The 16,530-nt window shown below is 46.3% G+C and overlaps 1 protein-coding gene across 1 annotated transcript in view; it reads left to right on the top strand.

Moving 5' to 3' along the window:
* The window catches only part of LOC144170107 (uncharacterized), a 31,419-nt gene extending 23,812 nt beyond the window's left edge, over window positions 1-7,607 (top strand). The window contains exons 11-14 of the mRNA XM_077699678.1: window positions 1,674-1,869; window positions 2,424-2,518; window positions 4,344-4,508; window positions 5,281-7,607. Of these exons, the coding sequence (XP_077555804.1) occupies window positions 1,674-1,869; window positions 2,424-2,518; window positions 4,344-4,508; window positions 5,281-5,649 (825 nt within the window). The 3' untranslated portion in view covers window positions 5,650-7,607. The remainder of the gene's footprint in view (window positions 1-1,673; window positions 1,870-2,423; window positions 2,519-4,343; window positions 4,509-5,280) is intronic.
* The last annotated feature ends 8,923 nt before the right edge of the window (window positions 7,608-16,530 follow it).

The raw sequence follows: 16,530 nt of genomic DNA, 5'->3' as shown, positions 1-16,530 counted from the left end.
TAAGGGGCCATTCAGACAAGATACAAGTTTAGTTCATTGAAAAGATTGCCTCGTTAGAATCATACTGACACCATGTTTAATGTAAACTTCGCTCAAACAAGCTATATAATTGTGAAAAGAGGGAATGGTCATGCGACTCACTAGCTCATTTCCCGCACTATAACATATGACGCAATATGCACAACTGTGCAATTGGTGGAGGCCGGCAAAATCAAACGGAAATTAGGCAGGGCTTATAAGCTTGCCGAACGAGCTATTTGCGCTTAAATGTAATGCACATTCATTTTACAGCAGTACGAATGGTGGGGTAAACAATGAAAATTACGAAAATACACGTAAACTTAGCAGTACCGATGCGCACTGCTGTTGGTACTGGGTGCACTATGCTTGATTTAGCTGCACAGCAGTCTGCCGCTTTGGACACAATACTGGCCGATTGCCGTGAGTGACGTTCTTACATGACCCTGTTTGTCGAGCAAACCCCATGCTTCACGAAACGATTATTTTCTGGCGTAACAAAAACAGGCCAGGTGCAAATACAGTAAAAAAAATTGCCCGCGTATCTGCTCCTTTCGTTGCAAATGACGTCAAAAGATGATAGTCTTTATCGGCTTTTGCGAAGTAAATGCCTCCCTTCGCTTTACCGCTCACCTCTCATGTTGTTCCACTTGCGTCGCGCTCCTCCCAAGGTAAAGACGCCAAATGTTTGCTTAAATCGTTTTAAATTTTGCGCGTTCCACTGCTCCAAACCGGGTGTCTCGATGCCAACGCTGCCGTACGGCGAAGACGCACGTTAATCGAGGCACCCTACTTCAACGTTTATAGAAGCGCGTTTCCCTACTCCACGTGCGTTGCAAGCAGAACGTGGAAACTATCTAGTGGAACCTTGCGTAACTGTTGCCGGTTGATTTCTTAAAATGGCGCCAGCAGCTATAGTGGCGCGGGCGACAGCAGGCGACGGCGGAGTGAATTCTTTTTCTGCAGTTGATGAAGTATTTAATTTCGCAAAAGTCAAGCATGTTTGAATTTTTATAAAGGAACACTGCAAATATCACTCCTGTATTGATTTGTTGTCTCATAATTGCGTAATGTCTTGTTCTTCTTCAACAATGTTGACAAGTATGAACATTACACCGGACCAAGAGGGGTAGATTTAGCTGTGACTATATAAGACTATTGCGCAGGCATTCTTTTGCTTTGGCCGAGTGGCTGAATCGAGTCACAGACACAGACGGACAGACAGACAGACAGACAGCCAGACAGACATATAGACAGACCAAAATTTCTGGGTTTAAGTAGCCCAAGAAAGACTATCGTCTTTAAAAAACAAAGCAAACCCAGACAACGGTCCCCGGCTGACTATGGTAGTGCCATCTGGGAGTACTGACGGTAAGCAAGGCTGCAGATCCTAATGAAGCACCAGAAGTTCGTTTAAATACCCGCCCTCGTGGCTTCCTGGCAGACGTCACGAAAACACACGATTTGGCGGGAGAATCAAAATTTTAACCTAAATCGATTAATTTCTCAGCAACTACGGCATCATTTGCTCTGGGACAAGCACTGGGGGCACTGTAGAACATGAAACTTTTTGAATTATACAAACTTGTATTTTGTGTGCATGGCCCCTTTAACTAAGAGCAGTGGCCTCACCTGAGGGTGCATCTTTTCTGCAGGACTTCGTGTGGGATGGTGGAGAGCCTCTCTGCAGCGGCAACTGGAACTTCAGTGCCGGCTGCAGGCTGCTGCCAGCGCGGGAAATAACCGAGGCCGTGGGATGGTGGACTGGACTTGTCGTCGCTGCTGATCCAGAAACGGAGCAAAATGGGGGCGATCATCCGCTCATTGTCCGTCATTACACCGACTACAGTGGTGAGCCTTAACCTTTAAAACATTGTACCCAACCTTTATGTTGAATGTTTATGGAGGGACAGTGTGTTGAATATCACTACTGTTCAGCGCCACATGCTCACTGCTTAGAAACTGTAAAACAATCTGATAGCGTGGGATAGGCAGCATTGTAGCCGCCTATAACATGGGTTTGAAAAGAGAATGCTAAATATGCGTTGAGTGCTCTGCTTGCTGTTCTGTGTTGATTGATTTGAAGACGAGAGTGAATTTTACCACTAGTCTCATTAAACATGTTTGAAAGGCCTATTTGAGAATAATAATACACTTTAGGATCAGTAGAAGCCAGTGTGTAAGGTCGAAGGTGAGCAGGAAGTTTCTAATGGTGCCACACACAGATACCCTCAACCATGTTCTTGCTTTTAACCTCATTTGTACTGTCATCGCAAGCCATCTACAGTGCTGTTCACACTTTCTTAGAACATCTTAAAACTCTGCGACTTGCCAAATATTTCGCCATACTTCAGGCCACATTTTCATGACCAGTATTCTGTAACCTGTCGTGGAATCGAACGCAGGAGTTGTGCCAGATGACAGCATTGGGGGGTTCTCGGAGCACAAGAGGTCACAGCTATCAGTCCTGCAGGATGTCATCGTCAAATCCATGAAAGAGGTAAGTGTGCCTCTACCGGAACCGCAGTAAAGCAGCATGCCTAGAAACATGCGTGCGGCAAAAGTACATGTAAACCTGTAGTGAAGCTAGCCCGATCGTAACGATACTTCAGGCGACCGCGTTTGTATGGTGGATTGCCCGATTCAAGGCCTCTTTATTGGCATTTTTGCAGGCAGAATAAAACAGCTTCAGGAACATTCACTTTGCAAAGGGAAGAACTTGTGCAAAAACTGTGAAAGCTATTTCTAATATTTGTAATACTTGTGCAATGCGTACGCCCAAACCCTTTAATTTTTCACTCCCATCTTTTTTTCTTTTTTGATTGCAGATGAGCTCGATTGAGCATCAAGCCAGCTCTCATTAGTAATTATTAATTGATCATATTTGTACTGAAAGCCATTTGTTGTGCTTGTAGTGTACCATATTGCCATACCGAAGCAACTTCACGTATGTGATCATACCATACCATACCAAAGCAACTTCACGTGTGTTATCATTTATTAAAAAAGTCAGTGAAAGCTACTTTCTTTACTTCTCCGAACTGCAATAAATGCTCGCTGTATTTTCCACTTCAATCAGAAGCTGTATTAATGGTTTTAAAGGTACCCTTTACTGTGCTCAGAGACTTGTTAGAAACTCACTTTCACGGTGATTTGCGTCTTCAATGCTGCCCTGGTATTATAGTGGCCCTGATGGTTGTTCGTAGTTGTCACATTGTCTTTATCCGTAAGCTCTTTCTTATCTCAAAAATCATCATCAAAACTAGTAGTTCATAAAGAGTGGCACACATTGTTCATTGTCACTGAACTTAAAATCAAGTGAGAGCCAGTTGTGTCAAGTGTAACTCATTCCCCTCCTCTTCACACATGCTCAGACACTCTTCCCTCCCTTGAAAAATAAAGTGCTAGAGAAGTGAAGTGGATGCTCACAGCTTAGGCAATGCTTGCCCATAACCCTACGTCTTAGCATTTGCATTTTTGCTAGGTGAATTTATTTTTCTTTTCTAAGCAAGTGACAATTCAGGTGTTACACAGTTCTTGCTTTGATAGTCATGTAAGTTTTACTGAGAACTAAATTTCACCTAAAATTTGCTCCCCTGTGCTAGGCAATCTAGTCTTTTATAACCAGTTGCATTATAACTGAATCTTGATGCCTTCAGAACATATGCGGGTCAGGACAAAAAAAAGTTGATAGAGTTTTTATGAGTGAAATCGGCCGTATTTGCGACCTTTATTGTGGATATCATTAAGCCACACATTTGAATTAAGCTTAGAATTTAATGCGAACAAGGTGCAGGCCAAGTGGCTTTGACAGCCTGCACTTCTCACTAAAGGGAGGGGATTAAAAAACAGCCCTGTGGAATTTAACTGTTCCCTTTTCCCGTTGTGGTGGGTGCAGCGAAAAAAAATTTCACTGCTTCATGTTATTACAGCATAGTACAAAGTTGTAAATGTTGTCACACGGCGAGCTGAGCTTGAAATCAATTTTATAAGCACAGTGAGAGCACCATGAGTTTCTTCTTTTTTTTTTTCCCAGAAGTGGGAAGAATTGTAATTCATTCCCCCTGACATTTTCGATTCTAGTAATTTTTTCGCTGATTTGGAGCGCCTCCTTCTTTTTTAATTTTTATGTTGATGCTTTATTATTGTCTCTTGTTTTGTAAATTTATGTTTGATATACCCACGCGTGCTTGTGCCCGCACATTGCTCTGCAGTATTCTGAAATAAATAAGTGGATGCATTTTACAGCTGAATTTACTGCAGACAAAATGTTGGCTAGCTTAGCACTTGAACACTAATCACACTTTTCCTGATGTTGCTTGTAGAACAAGGTGCTGGCTCCAAGGGAATGGAAGAAAACGCTAAAGACCATTGGTGCATGCGGGTCAGAGGACAGCGACGTCGACGGCATAATGAACACGTTGGAGGCCGTTCACCTGGGCACGTGGGACCGGACAGCAAGGCGCTACCTCGAGCAATGGACTAGTGCAGTTGAGTCCCGCCTTTCCCACTTCTCTCAGCTGTGCACACCTGTGCACTAACGCGGACTGTCCGTACTAAAAAAGCTCCGGCTCTAAATCTACTGAAAACTTTTCCTTTGAACAAATACTGACACGAAATTTTCGTGTTATGTTTTTTCTTTTCGCTGTTATGCGTGCCTAATCTTAGAATGGAACATTAGACGGTCGGTCGAAGTGTAAATAATTATTTACAGCCTTGTTTATTTGCGTTAGTTTCGGTTTCGACAAAACGAGTACCGAGGCGGCCGCCATGACAGGAGGGCGCCCGTGAAGTCACCGTTCTGGTCGCACAACTGCCAATATGGGCATACGAGTGAGCGTGTGCGCTCATCCAGTCCGGTCGGGGTCTCCACCATCCCCATGCACCCAGGTAGCATGTCATCGGTCCCGAAACCGTGACGTGATACATACGCCAGAGCTGCAAGCGCCAATCGCAGCCAGCACGTTGGCCACGTCACTGGCGCCCTATCGTCGGTAGTTTGGGGTCAGGAGGAGCAGATGGTGTCATGCTGTTGCCGATTGCGGAAGGGTATCCGCTCTAAGCTTTCTTGTGCGGGCAAAGATTAAAATGGATTTAAAATTTGTTGTTCTGAATGGTTACTGTTTAAACTTGCTGGGAGATATCTCCATATACAACAGAAGCCTTTTACATAGCTACATCAGCTTTGAAGTTTCATGTCAGTACTCCTTTAAATCATAACCTATTGTACATCTTACATCTATTTTCTGCCTTATATTTCAGGCAAGGCACCCTGTAGACGACCATGACGGGAACCAAGGTGCAGAGGCATCATTTATGGGCACTTCGGAACACTGGGAGAGGCAGGAGCGACAGGATTGGCCTGAAAGTTCGCAACTGACGACTTCCTTTCAAGACGAGCTAGTGTCCACACCAGCACCTGAAGTTCGGCGTCTGGATTTTGGCGCTGCACTGCCTTCACAATCATCTGCTTCAGAATATTATGACGCTAGTCAGCCATTGTTTGTGGATGAGGGAGATGATGATGTGATATGTTTAAGTCAAACGTTGTCCATGACAGAACAGACGGATAGGCTAAGGAGAGAAAAGCAGCCCTTGAAAAAGAAAAGAGTGAGTGCCGAGGGGTTCTAAGAAAGCTCCAGTGTCATTACCTGTGACTCTGCACAGCATCCCTTGTACAGGGTGTTTGACAATAAATGAACCATTTAAATAGTATTTTGAGGAAACGGCTAACTTGATTGCGCTGTGCTAAAACTTTGCATGAAGGTCACATTTTATGGTCCTTCTTTTTCTTGTTTTGGTGTAGCAGAGGCAACAGCAGTGGTTTGGGTATTTATAATTTCTTTGCTTTTAAGTGGATTCCTGTATTCAGCTGAGCTAAGCTTCTTTTTTTATTTATTTTTACGTGTACGTGCATAAGGGGAAAAATTATTTCCGCGAATTGAGGCCCATTTGCCAAAATTTTATTTTTTGTTCAAGTGCTATAAAAATCGGGGCGTTGCTAATGCTCATGCGATATTTTTTGTAATTGACTATAAAATGCAACCCTCGTGCGAAATTTCAGTCGCTAGGATATGAGAGTTTGTTGTTGGAAATTGTTGAAAGTGGCTCATTTATTGTTGTAACACCCTGTACTTAAAGGAGTACTGACACAAAATTTTGGCGGCATAACTTGGAAGATAGATTGGTGTGAACACACATACATCATCTGCGAAATATCAGCAGCAAATGCAGCCTAGAGCATATTTAAAATAAATTTTAAAGTGTGCGTAACGCAACCAGCAGTCAGTGGAAGTCCTCGTGGGATCGACGCCTACTTGGATGTGGAGTAAATAAACAGATTTCAATAATGTCGGGAGTTTGTGTTGGCCGCTTCCGTACTGCCGGCATTTCTCACCAGCTCACCGTTCCGATCGGAGGTTGGAGCTTTTGCTCTTGAGCTACGATCCGATCGCTGGCGGCGGTGGCGCTGGGATTTTGTTGGCTCATCGGGCAGCTGGTCGCGACCTAAGTTCTACAGTGATTCCAGGCACTTTATTCTTTATGCTTTTTTTTACACTGGACGCGAAAACGTACCAGGCACATGATAGGCGCACTGAGGGAGCTGCGTATACCACCAGCACAGTCGCTGTGCGGACGAAGTGGCGCAGGCCGGCGCAGGTGGCTCGAGTAATAGCTTGTTACTGCTGCACTAAATGAGATTCAAGTCCCAAACAAGCTGCACATACGAGAAAGGAGGTAATGATGTGATGGCGAATTGCATTAAAGATCGTCGTCTGCATCGAATATCCACCACATAGTTAAGCCTAACATCTTTAGGCAGACCAGCCAGCTGCTCCCAGCACACGTCTCCCTACCCACTGCGTCGCGCGTTGTTCACTTGCTGTGGCAGCAAGTTAGCACACGCAGAGCCTTTATCACGTACACGGCCGTTTTTTGGGCGGCTGACGAGATCAGTACGTATGGACTTTAGCAGAAATTCCGTCGACGCGAAATCGACAGTGCTATAGCAGTAGAGATTGGCAACTTCAAACAGTGATATCCGTCCAACAGTCGCATCCTCCACGTGAGTGAACGAGCTGGCCGAGCAGAAGTCCACCTCTGGTGATGCACGATATCCCTCGGATTTCTCCGTTGAAATGCTCCCTCCTGTGAATACTGCTCGAAATGCTCCCTCGTGTGAATGCCGCTTCATGTGCGCGGGTTGCCGGGCGCCACACACATCACAGTTTTGTGTGGTCATGTGGACCGCTCTGATTATACAAAATCCAACCTTTCGCAGCGCTCGCTGAAACCGAAACTGCGACTGGCCGCATTAAAATTTGTCTAATTAAACAACCATCGCGCGCTGAAGCAAATGAAGTTTCCACACATGATAAATAGGTCATTAGCTACTTATCGCAACAAAAAAACATAAGGTGCAAAATTTTTGTGTCAGTGCCCCTTTAAAACAATGGAGCATGCAGCTGTATCGAATTTCTATTCTCTCACTTAAGAAAATGCAATGTCTTGATCACAGAAAATTATGGTTTAGTCATGTTGGCAGCTATGGGAGGATACCATTCAAGTTTCTAGTGGGCCTTACTTATCTTCACACCTTACCCTTATTCCTTGGTTATATTTGTACCTTGCCTTTATTGTTAATAAGCTCATAACAGGCATCCTTATTGTTCATTGTAAATAAACATTGTTACTCTAAAAGTAGATGATAAAAATTGCTAAGTGCCTTACCATTTTCTTTGGGACATTGGCAACATCGAACTTGAAAGCAATATGATGCAGTCCACTTGTAACGATGTCCATAAAACCTGCCAATTCTAACACAGAACCAGTAGTCATTATGCCTGGGCTGATAATAGCAAAAAGGGGTAATGAAAAAAAAAAATTGCAAATGGCATTTATTGCCGCTTTTTGTGAAGACATGAAGACATACAGTCAAACCCCACTACAACGAACGCCGCTTCAACGAAATTTCCGCTTCAACGAAATATTTCCAATTCCCCGTCAGCTAGCCATAGAAGTCAATGCAACAAAGTCCTCGCCACAACGAACCATTTGTCAGGCTTGCTTTCGCTTCAACGAAATTTTCGATGATTTGGGCTGGGTTTGAACAGTTATTTTACAATAAAATAAACATAGCGCCAGCTATCTGTAACTTTTTAAACATTCAGGACGCTTAGTTTCACCGAAAATGCGCGTTGCGACCACACCGCCACCCAAAACAAAAAAAATAACTCATAGGCGCACGCCATTGCTTGATGGTGATAACGATGTGGCTGGCCGTCTTTACACGAGGCGCAGGCCCGCTTCGCCAAGGCGGAGCCCCAGAGCTACAGCCAATCCGTATCCAGTTGAAATTGCATGAATTTGCTCCGCTGCTATAGTGCCTAGAATATATATTCTAGGCACTATACCGCTGCTGGCGCGGTGCCGTCATGTATGCGTTGTGAGCAGCTGTCCTTGCCGTTTTCCTTCTACCATGCATAGCCAAGAGCGAAAATCATGTTTGCGCGTTTGGGGTTTGCGCGTTTGAAGCCTAGTCATCCTATCTTAGTCGCGAGCGCGCGGTCATGTTAAATGCAAGCGCGCGCGTCTTGCCTGCCAAGGTCAGTAGCTGCCGTGCCCTGTCAGAGGATAAGATAACGGCACTGCTCCTGCCACAAGCGAGAGGGGGGCTTCCCACGGCCTAGCAGCTATCTGCAAGTAATCAGCTCGGTGGACACGCCTTGTTGTACAGCGATAGTTTCGCGCCTGCATATCTTCACCCCCCTCCATAACGCGTTCTTTGGGTGGTGAAAAAACAGATAACCATTGGTATGTTTGTTATCCGAATAAACATGAGTTATTGCGCGTCACTCCTTTTTCTAAACATTGTATTATGCTGCCAATGTTGCGGAAACGCACGGGGCTATTTTTCTGGCCTTTCCGTGGTGTTTTGGGGCAGATTTCGCCTCAACGAATTTTCGCTTCAACGAAATTTTTCGCACGTCCCGTCAGTTTCGTTGTAGCGGGATTCGACTGTAGATGGGCTGCCATAGGCATGTGCATAGGTGGGCCAAGCACAGTAAATCTGTGCATGGTTTCTGAAGCCCATGTGCATACTTGTTGCGTTACACACATAGTAGCTCACACCCATGGAAGTGTATTGGACAGTGCTTAATTTTTACTAGCCATTTCAGTCCATTAGCGTATCAATCAATCTATCAGTCACTCAATAAATTAGTGTGCAAGCACTAGAATAGTTGCCCACAAGAAACCAATGTGTGCACATTGCAGCGTAGCACAATAACCACACAGGAGCACATCTCCACAAAGGTGTATTGAACAGCGCTTTATAAGCAGGAATTTATGTGGAGTCGGATGTACATACATTAAAAAGAATATGCAAGATCCACTTGTGTGTGTTTAATTGTGTAACATAACGGGATAAGGCTTGCTTATGCACTTATTAAAATGAACCTGCATCACGTCGTCTCCCGCTTGTTGATTCGTAGTGGACTTTCAAAACCACACATAGACCTACCCTGCACTAAAGTGGTTGCTACTTTCAAACAGCACTCTTGAAAAGTGTGATCGATACTTGCATCGAATCCTCGGCCCCGCTTCACACTGGTTTGGGTTCCTGGCCACGCTGGCATGTGCGGAAACGCCTTAGCAAACGCGCTCACCCGAGTACCTTTCCCGGGTCCGCCCATGTCCTGGCCAACCTTGTACCACCCGCCGACTGTTCGTATTCAACACCGCACTTCCCGCCGTTACCAATTACACGCCCAACGCCTATCACGTACCCTGTACCCACCCCCCAGTTCCCGTCTAACTCGTGAGGCTGCGTGCCTCATTCGGCAAGCTCAAACCTCTTCACTCCCCTCCCACCACATTCTTCACCGCATCTATCGGCGCCCTGGTCATCCTTCCTGTCCCACCTGTTCTTCCTACCCATCCATCCCTCATTCTTATTGGGACTGCACCCCGCCATCACTTGACCCATCCCTCGCCTCCATCACCTCCTGGGAGCTCTGGTCGTCTCCCCCGCCGACAGTAAACATCCAGGCTGCCCAGGAAGCTCTCTACAAACACGTGCACCGGATCCGCACGGACATTCTGGAGTACTACGTGGATCCGGTGAATTGAACTTTGAAATTAGGACCTGGACTTAGGTCCTGCGGAAATAAAGTTTGTTCTCTCTCTCTCTCCGACAACCTCAGGCTCACTGGAACAGCCTTTCATCTTGGTGAAAGTACCATATCATCCCTCGGCTGCCTGCTCCCACCAAAGCGCAGTTTTGGCGCTGCTGTTGGCACGGTCTCTGAGGCCGCTTATTTTTTTTTTATCAAGGCAAAGTGCATTATCACTAGCAATAATGCATTGTGCCTAGATGAAGCACCATTATTACATGCTACATCGATCACAGACAAAACGAGTGGTTTTTTCCAGGAAGTGGACCCGTATTTCGTTCGAGCGTACTTTCTCACTTCCACCGGCATTTTCGACCTTGTTACTCGCATATTGTTTGTCTAATTATTTTTTTTTAGCCCACTTCAAGACAACTTAATTACGTGCGTTATTCCTCCTTGACAGCTCCGCTACAGACTTTATTCATGGCGCTGTGCCAACTTTTATCACCAAACGACATACACCCGCAACACGAATCTTTAACATTTACTCCACCCACTATCCTTTCCCATTCTCTGCTGCACCTTGGCTTTTCTGCTGCTACTTGCGTTCAAACAGCAGCTGATAAGGCACACCAGGGCACACAAAGGTCGAACAAACAAAAGGTCAAACAAAAAAAACACCGGCGTGCGTCGTCTGTTCCGTTTCAACCCGATTCTCAATGGTGGTGTCAACAGAGATGTTATTAATTGTACTCACAGTGGACTCGAGGCAATACGTTGCGTTTGTTGAGGTAGAGTTTGTAACGTGCAACACAGTCATATGCTTAGCACGGACAAGTAGCGCCATCCCGCGGAGCCCAACGTAACCAGTAACGGCGCACTCGCATGGTTGCCTGCATGCGTGCCTCGCCAGTGAATACAAGCAATACAAAGAATGTGGGTGCATTGCAGTGAGAAAAACCACGAAATTTAACCTTGAACACCCAAGTTGGGCGTACCGACCACGGACCGCTACGGCCGTGTTGCATTTTCAGGCAGCGTCCAACAGCGAACAGCAAAGGGTTAAAATGACGTAACTTCCTCCACACTTTTCACAATGCCATGGGGATTCTAGGGGCCTCTTGAGAGCATTCTTTTCTCTATGTTTCAAGCCATTTAAAGCAGCCAAGGTATCCCTGAATGAGCTGCTAGAAGGGGTTTTCACCTATCGTTGCAGTATATGTGGTGACTGCTTTCACTAGTGGCACAGGTGGCAATTCTTATTGCAGTTCTCGGACATATTACAGTAAAAGCTCATCAATTCGAATTCGGTTAATTCGAACTTGCAGTTAATTTGAACTGACGGCCTGGTCCCGGCACACCCCTGTATATTTCAATGGGGGAAAACTCCCAATAATTCGAACGCGTCGGTATCCAGAACAGTTTATTCAAACTGAGATCCCCTGGTTTCCATCGCTCCTCGCAGAAGAAGTCGGCCCAAAATGATTAGTGTTCTGCAAATCCATGTAAATAAACCCTGCCATGTAAATAAACATGTTTTCGAGCAGAAACAGGGTCATTATTTTACAGTATGCATCGTGTCTCACGTGAATGCATGTCGGTGCCTGTTTCTGGCGTATAACTGACGGTCGGTACCTGTTTGATTTTGTTCGCTGATCGAGCTCTATGAACATTATTTACAAAATCACCTGCCCCAATTGTGTACTAGTGCCTAATTCGCAATGACGAGTCCACAGGTGGCTTCTTTGTGTTCTGCCCACGCAGTGTGGCGTGATGTCCATGCATTGCAGCACCCGCCTGCTAATTCAAACTCTGCTTAATTCATACAATTGTATGGTCCCCTTCGAGTTCAAATTAACAAGCTTTTACTGTATCAGCAACTTCACGCATGTGGAACATTATGTTTTCGCAAAGAGTGGCGTTCTGGCAAGCATTGGCTACCTGCATCAGTTTGTGATCGCTGTCAACACAATGTTGCCACTCGCCAAGTCGTGTGGTTGAAGTGACATCACGAATCCCTGCCCCGTACATCAGCTACGTCACCCAATTTCCCTTCGTACGGGGTTACGTCGCACTGATGTCCATTAGATGCGTACCACTTCCCCGAGCTGTTCTGGCGGAACGATAATTAAGGTAAATTAAAATAGGTCTCATGCGCCGCTGACATGCTACACTTAGAGTATTCCAGTGAGCAATGGAAGATAACTGTATAGTGATATTGACCCCCAAAATTGGGGTCAGTGTAGACATTGAAATTCCAGATGTATATAGAAATTTCTTAGTAGAAACACAAGCCATCAAAAGGAAATCGGGTGGTGCATAAGCATGAGCGCGGGTGTTTTTGAGAAGCACTTTACTATGAATGTAAAAAGCTTGCCTCTGGCACTGAAAGCTTCCAACCAATGCAGAATTCCCTAAGAAACAGAAACATAACCTTGAAAGAAAACTTAGTCCAGCTATATCGGGGGCAGTTAATCAAATAATCTCGATTATCACACTTAACGCCATAGGAATTGGAGAACTAATTGAAATGAGGACATTCTGGCTCAAATTAGGTGAAAGAAATGAACTTGGGTAACACGAAGGATGGGGAACAGATGTATGACCGAGGCAAGGGGGGCTCCGAGGTTTGTGAAGAGGATTTGAGGGAAGCAGAGTGCCACTATTCATCCTCAATCCTAAGCACCTTCCCCAAATATAGCAGACGAAAAGATTTAAAACAGCTGTTTTGACCTTTTTGACCTTGCTCTAGTTGACCTTTTTTTGTATATGGCTAGAATCCAGCAGATCGTCTCTGTGGACGTAGATCAACGATCTGCCTCCTTGCCACCCTTTCACAAGTTATAAAAGTTCTGAAACAAGAAGTTTTATACGCATTAGGCATTACCTGTATAACCACTAAATCAGGTACAGAAACTTTGTATTTGTCAACGCTGTTGAGTAAAAAGAGAATAGGCATATTTGAGGTGCAGCATCAATACATAACTGGTACTAAAAAAAAAGGGGGGGGGGGGGTGCTTGACTTTCGCGATAGCTTGCAATAGCGGTGCAAGGCTCTGGAAACCGCAGAGCTGGCGGCCCTCCTACCTTCGTAGGAGACCCGACTGTTGCACCTCACTTGGATTTCCCAACTTGCCGCAAGTTCTGACTGGCAGTTCCGGATCGTTTTGTCCGCAGCCTTTCACATATCTTTCCAGAATTGGACTGCGTTAGCACGCGCAAGAACCCGCGGCAACAGGCTTCGCGAACTCGGCGCCTGTGCTCCCCACTTTAGGCGCGAACGCACGTGAACTGGCAAGTAGAAGAGCACGCCAGAGGTGACGCCACAAACGCTGGGCCGAGTGTCCTCGAAAGTCGAGCTGGCCAACGCCGGGCGCTCCTCACAAGGCGCACGCTCACGTGCGCTCGGTATTTTAACAGCTGAGCTGTTTATTCCCACACTAATCCGCCTGACGAAGACAGAAAGCCCGGAGCGCACGTGAGCGCGTGCCTCGCGGCGACCGCCCGACGTCATCCAAGCTTGCGTGTGGACTTCGCTCCCGTCTTCGTCGTCATCGTCGTGTAGCGACCGGCGTGCCGCGGGTCCGCCGCGCCCAAGACGATAACGACGAATCCGTCAAGCCACCCCTCTACAATCCACACGTGTGGACGCGCTACACGAGGATTTGCCCTACGCGGCGCCCTGTGTCGTCGGAAAACGATAATTGCTACTGAATAAAGCACTGTACATACTTTAATGGTCTTTAATTGCTTTATACAGTATCAGTATCGTCCAAAACGGCGTTGCACAGCTGGGTTCCGGCTGCTCCCTCTATCCTGGGCTCTGCTGTCAGTGTGGGAGTACGCTAGGTCGACCCACCACTAGTGAAATGTGCGGCGATTTTTTTCTCAGTACTATTTCTTTTACGAGCTCCTTGTGTGGTGCAAGCCCACATGTGCACACAACCGGCGCCGGGCGCTCCTCGCGAGGCGCACGCTTACGTGAACGTGCACTCGTCCTGTTTTCTTGGTACAGTCAAAACTCGATGTGAAGAAACCCGATCCTACGAATTTTCCGATCCAACGAACAAAATCGAATTCCGGCGCAGTTGCCTGCATGCTTTTATGAACTCGGAACGAAATAGATTCAGAGCCATTCCCGATTTAACGAAGTATTTCGAGAAACACATTTAAAAAACAAAAATTTCAACTATTTCGTCAGAACGCCGAAGAGTTGAGCTTTCACGACTTCTGAGGGCCGACGCTGACGTCGACACGACGGAGGTTTTGAACGACGAAGAAATTGTACAATTAGTTTCCGGCACACAAGAGGTGTCAGAGTATGACGACCCAGAAACTACTGAAGCTCCTCTGCCAGCTCCAGGTCAGGTGATGGCAAAGTTTTCTTGGGCTTGAGAAGGAACCAAGGACGCGTTGAACGCGACTTCGGGCTACGGAAATAGTAACAGTACGGAAATTTCGGGCTACGAAAATGTGCGCTTCGTTACCATTGGGTTGATAAGCGCACACACGTACAAATCACATGATTTTTGGCCAGGAAATCCCTAACCCCCTGCCGTTATTTTCACGGCTGACGCTTAGCACATTGCTTATTTCATCGGCAGGCGGGCACTGCGGCTGCCGCAATTTCGATGTCAAGGTAGCTAGCTGCTGGGATGCGCCTCCCTTTAAATACTGAATTTATGGAATAAACTGCTTGTGAAATGGCCGTTCCGATTTTACGAATTTCCCGATTTAACGAAATAATTTGCGATTCCCATTTACTTCGTTAGATAGGGTGTTATACAGCGGAACAAAAGCTTACGCAGCTCTGCTGTTAATATACTCGTTGAAAACAATATATAGACACAAAAATAAAATAATTGGCTGGCGGCTACGCTACTCCCTAATGCGATATTTGGGCGCAGCAGCAGTGCGCTGAGACAGCACTCACTCTTGGGTTCTCTCGACGGCAGCGATGATGAGCCTCTGCGTCGGCGGTGCGAAGTGCGTCTCTGGAAGGGACCGCGAACTGCGTCTTGAGCGAACTCACATCATAGTCACGCGCACGCCCCCTTCACGTTTCGCGAAGTGTCGCGCCGTCGAGCGCCTCGTGCGGGCACAGCATACTGCCCCCTCCTCTCCCCCACCGCAAACTTTCGGAGAGCGCTGGCTCGCGCCGCCACGGCGAACCGCCCTCCCCTCCCAATTTCGCGACACTCTCCTCCGCTGCTCTCTTTCATCATTCGCTTTTTCTTTCACTCGTCATCCAGCCATCGTTCGCTCTGTCACGACAACGGCGACGCGGCTCAGCCCACGAACCGGTGACAAAGGGCTGCACCTTTAGCGTCACTAAATAAGCTGCGCCCTAAAAGGGCTCGCGCCCGAGCCTACGCCTAGTTATAGTGCATGCTTTACAGCGCGGCGCCCCGGGCGCGGCCATGTTGGCTGTTGCGACGTCATTCGGCATGGCTAGCCTTTAGAACGTGTTTCTCGCCGTGGCTTTCGCTGGTGCCCGTGAGCGTGCGAGCGCCGCGCGGCTCGATGTGCGCATTTCACTTTTTTGTGTGCGTGTGCGTTGCTGTCAATGGGGGCTTGTCGTCCAACTAAGGTGTGCCAACGTTCAGAGAATACTTAGTCAAAAAATCACGCATAGAGGTGAGCGCTGTTTAGATTGGTGTTCGTCGCCTAGTTTCCTGCTCACGCGTTTCGTCCAAATAAACCCGTCCAATGGCTTAAGTTTTTTTGTTATTATTTTTATGTACTCTCTTAGAGCAACAAAATAAAATCCCGAGGTGTGCTACACCGTGTAATCAAACAATTCTACGTGTATCAGTAACGTTCTAAAGCTTGTTTTGAAAGCTTTCCTTTTCGACTTACGCTAAAATGGTTGACTGTGGACGCACTTATATATATTACGAATGTGGAGGGCATATGGGTGTGGAAGTTGTATGTTACTCCTTTCCCGCTTCTTCTGTTTCGACTTGCTATGGAAAAGTTGCAGCGCTCAGCGTTATAATTGCCAGCTGACTTACAGCTCACGCGGTCTGCCTTGTATACATGTTTCGCATTATCAGCTGTTGCCTATTCGGTGTGTGCTAACTTGCGGCTATGGAAACACATTTTTAAACTGCCATATGGCGCATACGGTGGACGAAAAAATCGCATATGCGAAATAATAGTTAGCGCCTACGCTTATTATAAACGCCCAAATCGGATGATCAAGCTTTGTTCAGGCATACAAATATTTCCAGAGATGGCACATAAGGCTGTAGATGTGAGCATTTTTTGAATTTTTATATTATGCATTACACAATTGGTTTGGTAGGGTATGAGACATGACAATTCACGGATATATCCTTAGTTTTCATTTTTTTTTATCATGCATTCGTGCATTGATTTTTGCCAGATTTGCGGC

Source organism: Haemaphysalis longicornis, unplaced genomic scaffold (genome assembly GCF_048455015.1).
Source record: "Haemaphysalis longicornis isolate Haplotype H1 unplaced genomic scaffold, Haemaphysalis longicornis Haplotype H1 scaffold_2, whole genome shotgun sequence".
Classification (NCBI taxonomy): domain Eukaryota; kingdom Metazoa; phylum Arthropoda; class Arachnida; order Ixodida; family Ixodidae; genus Haemaphysalis; species Haemaphysalis longicornis.
Note: the sequence above shows the minus strand (reverse complement) of the source record. Positions and strands in the feature narration are given on the sequence as shown.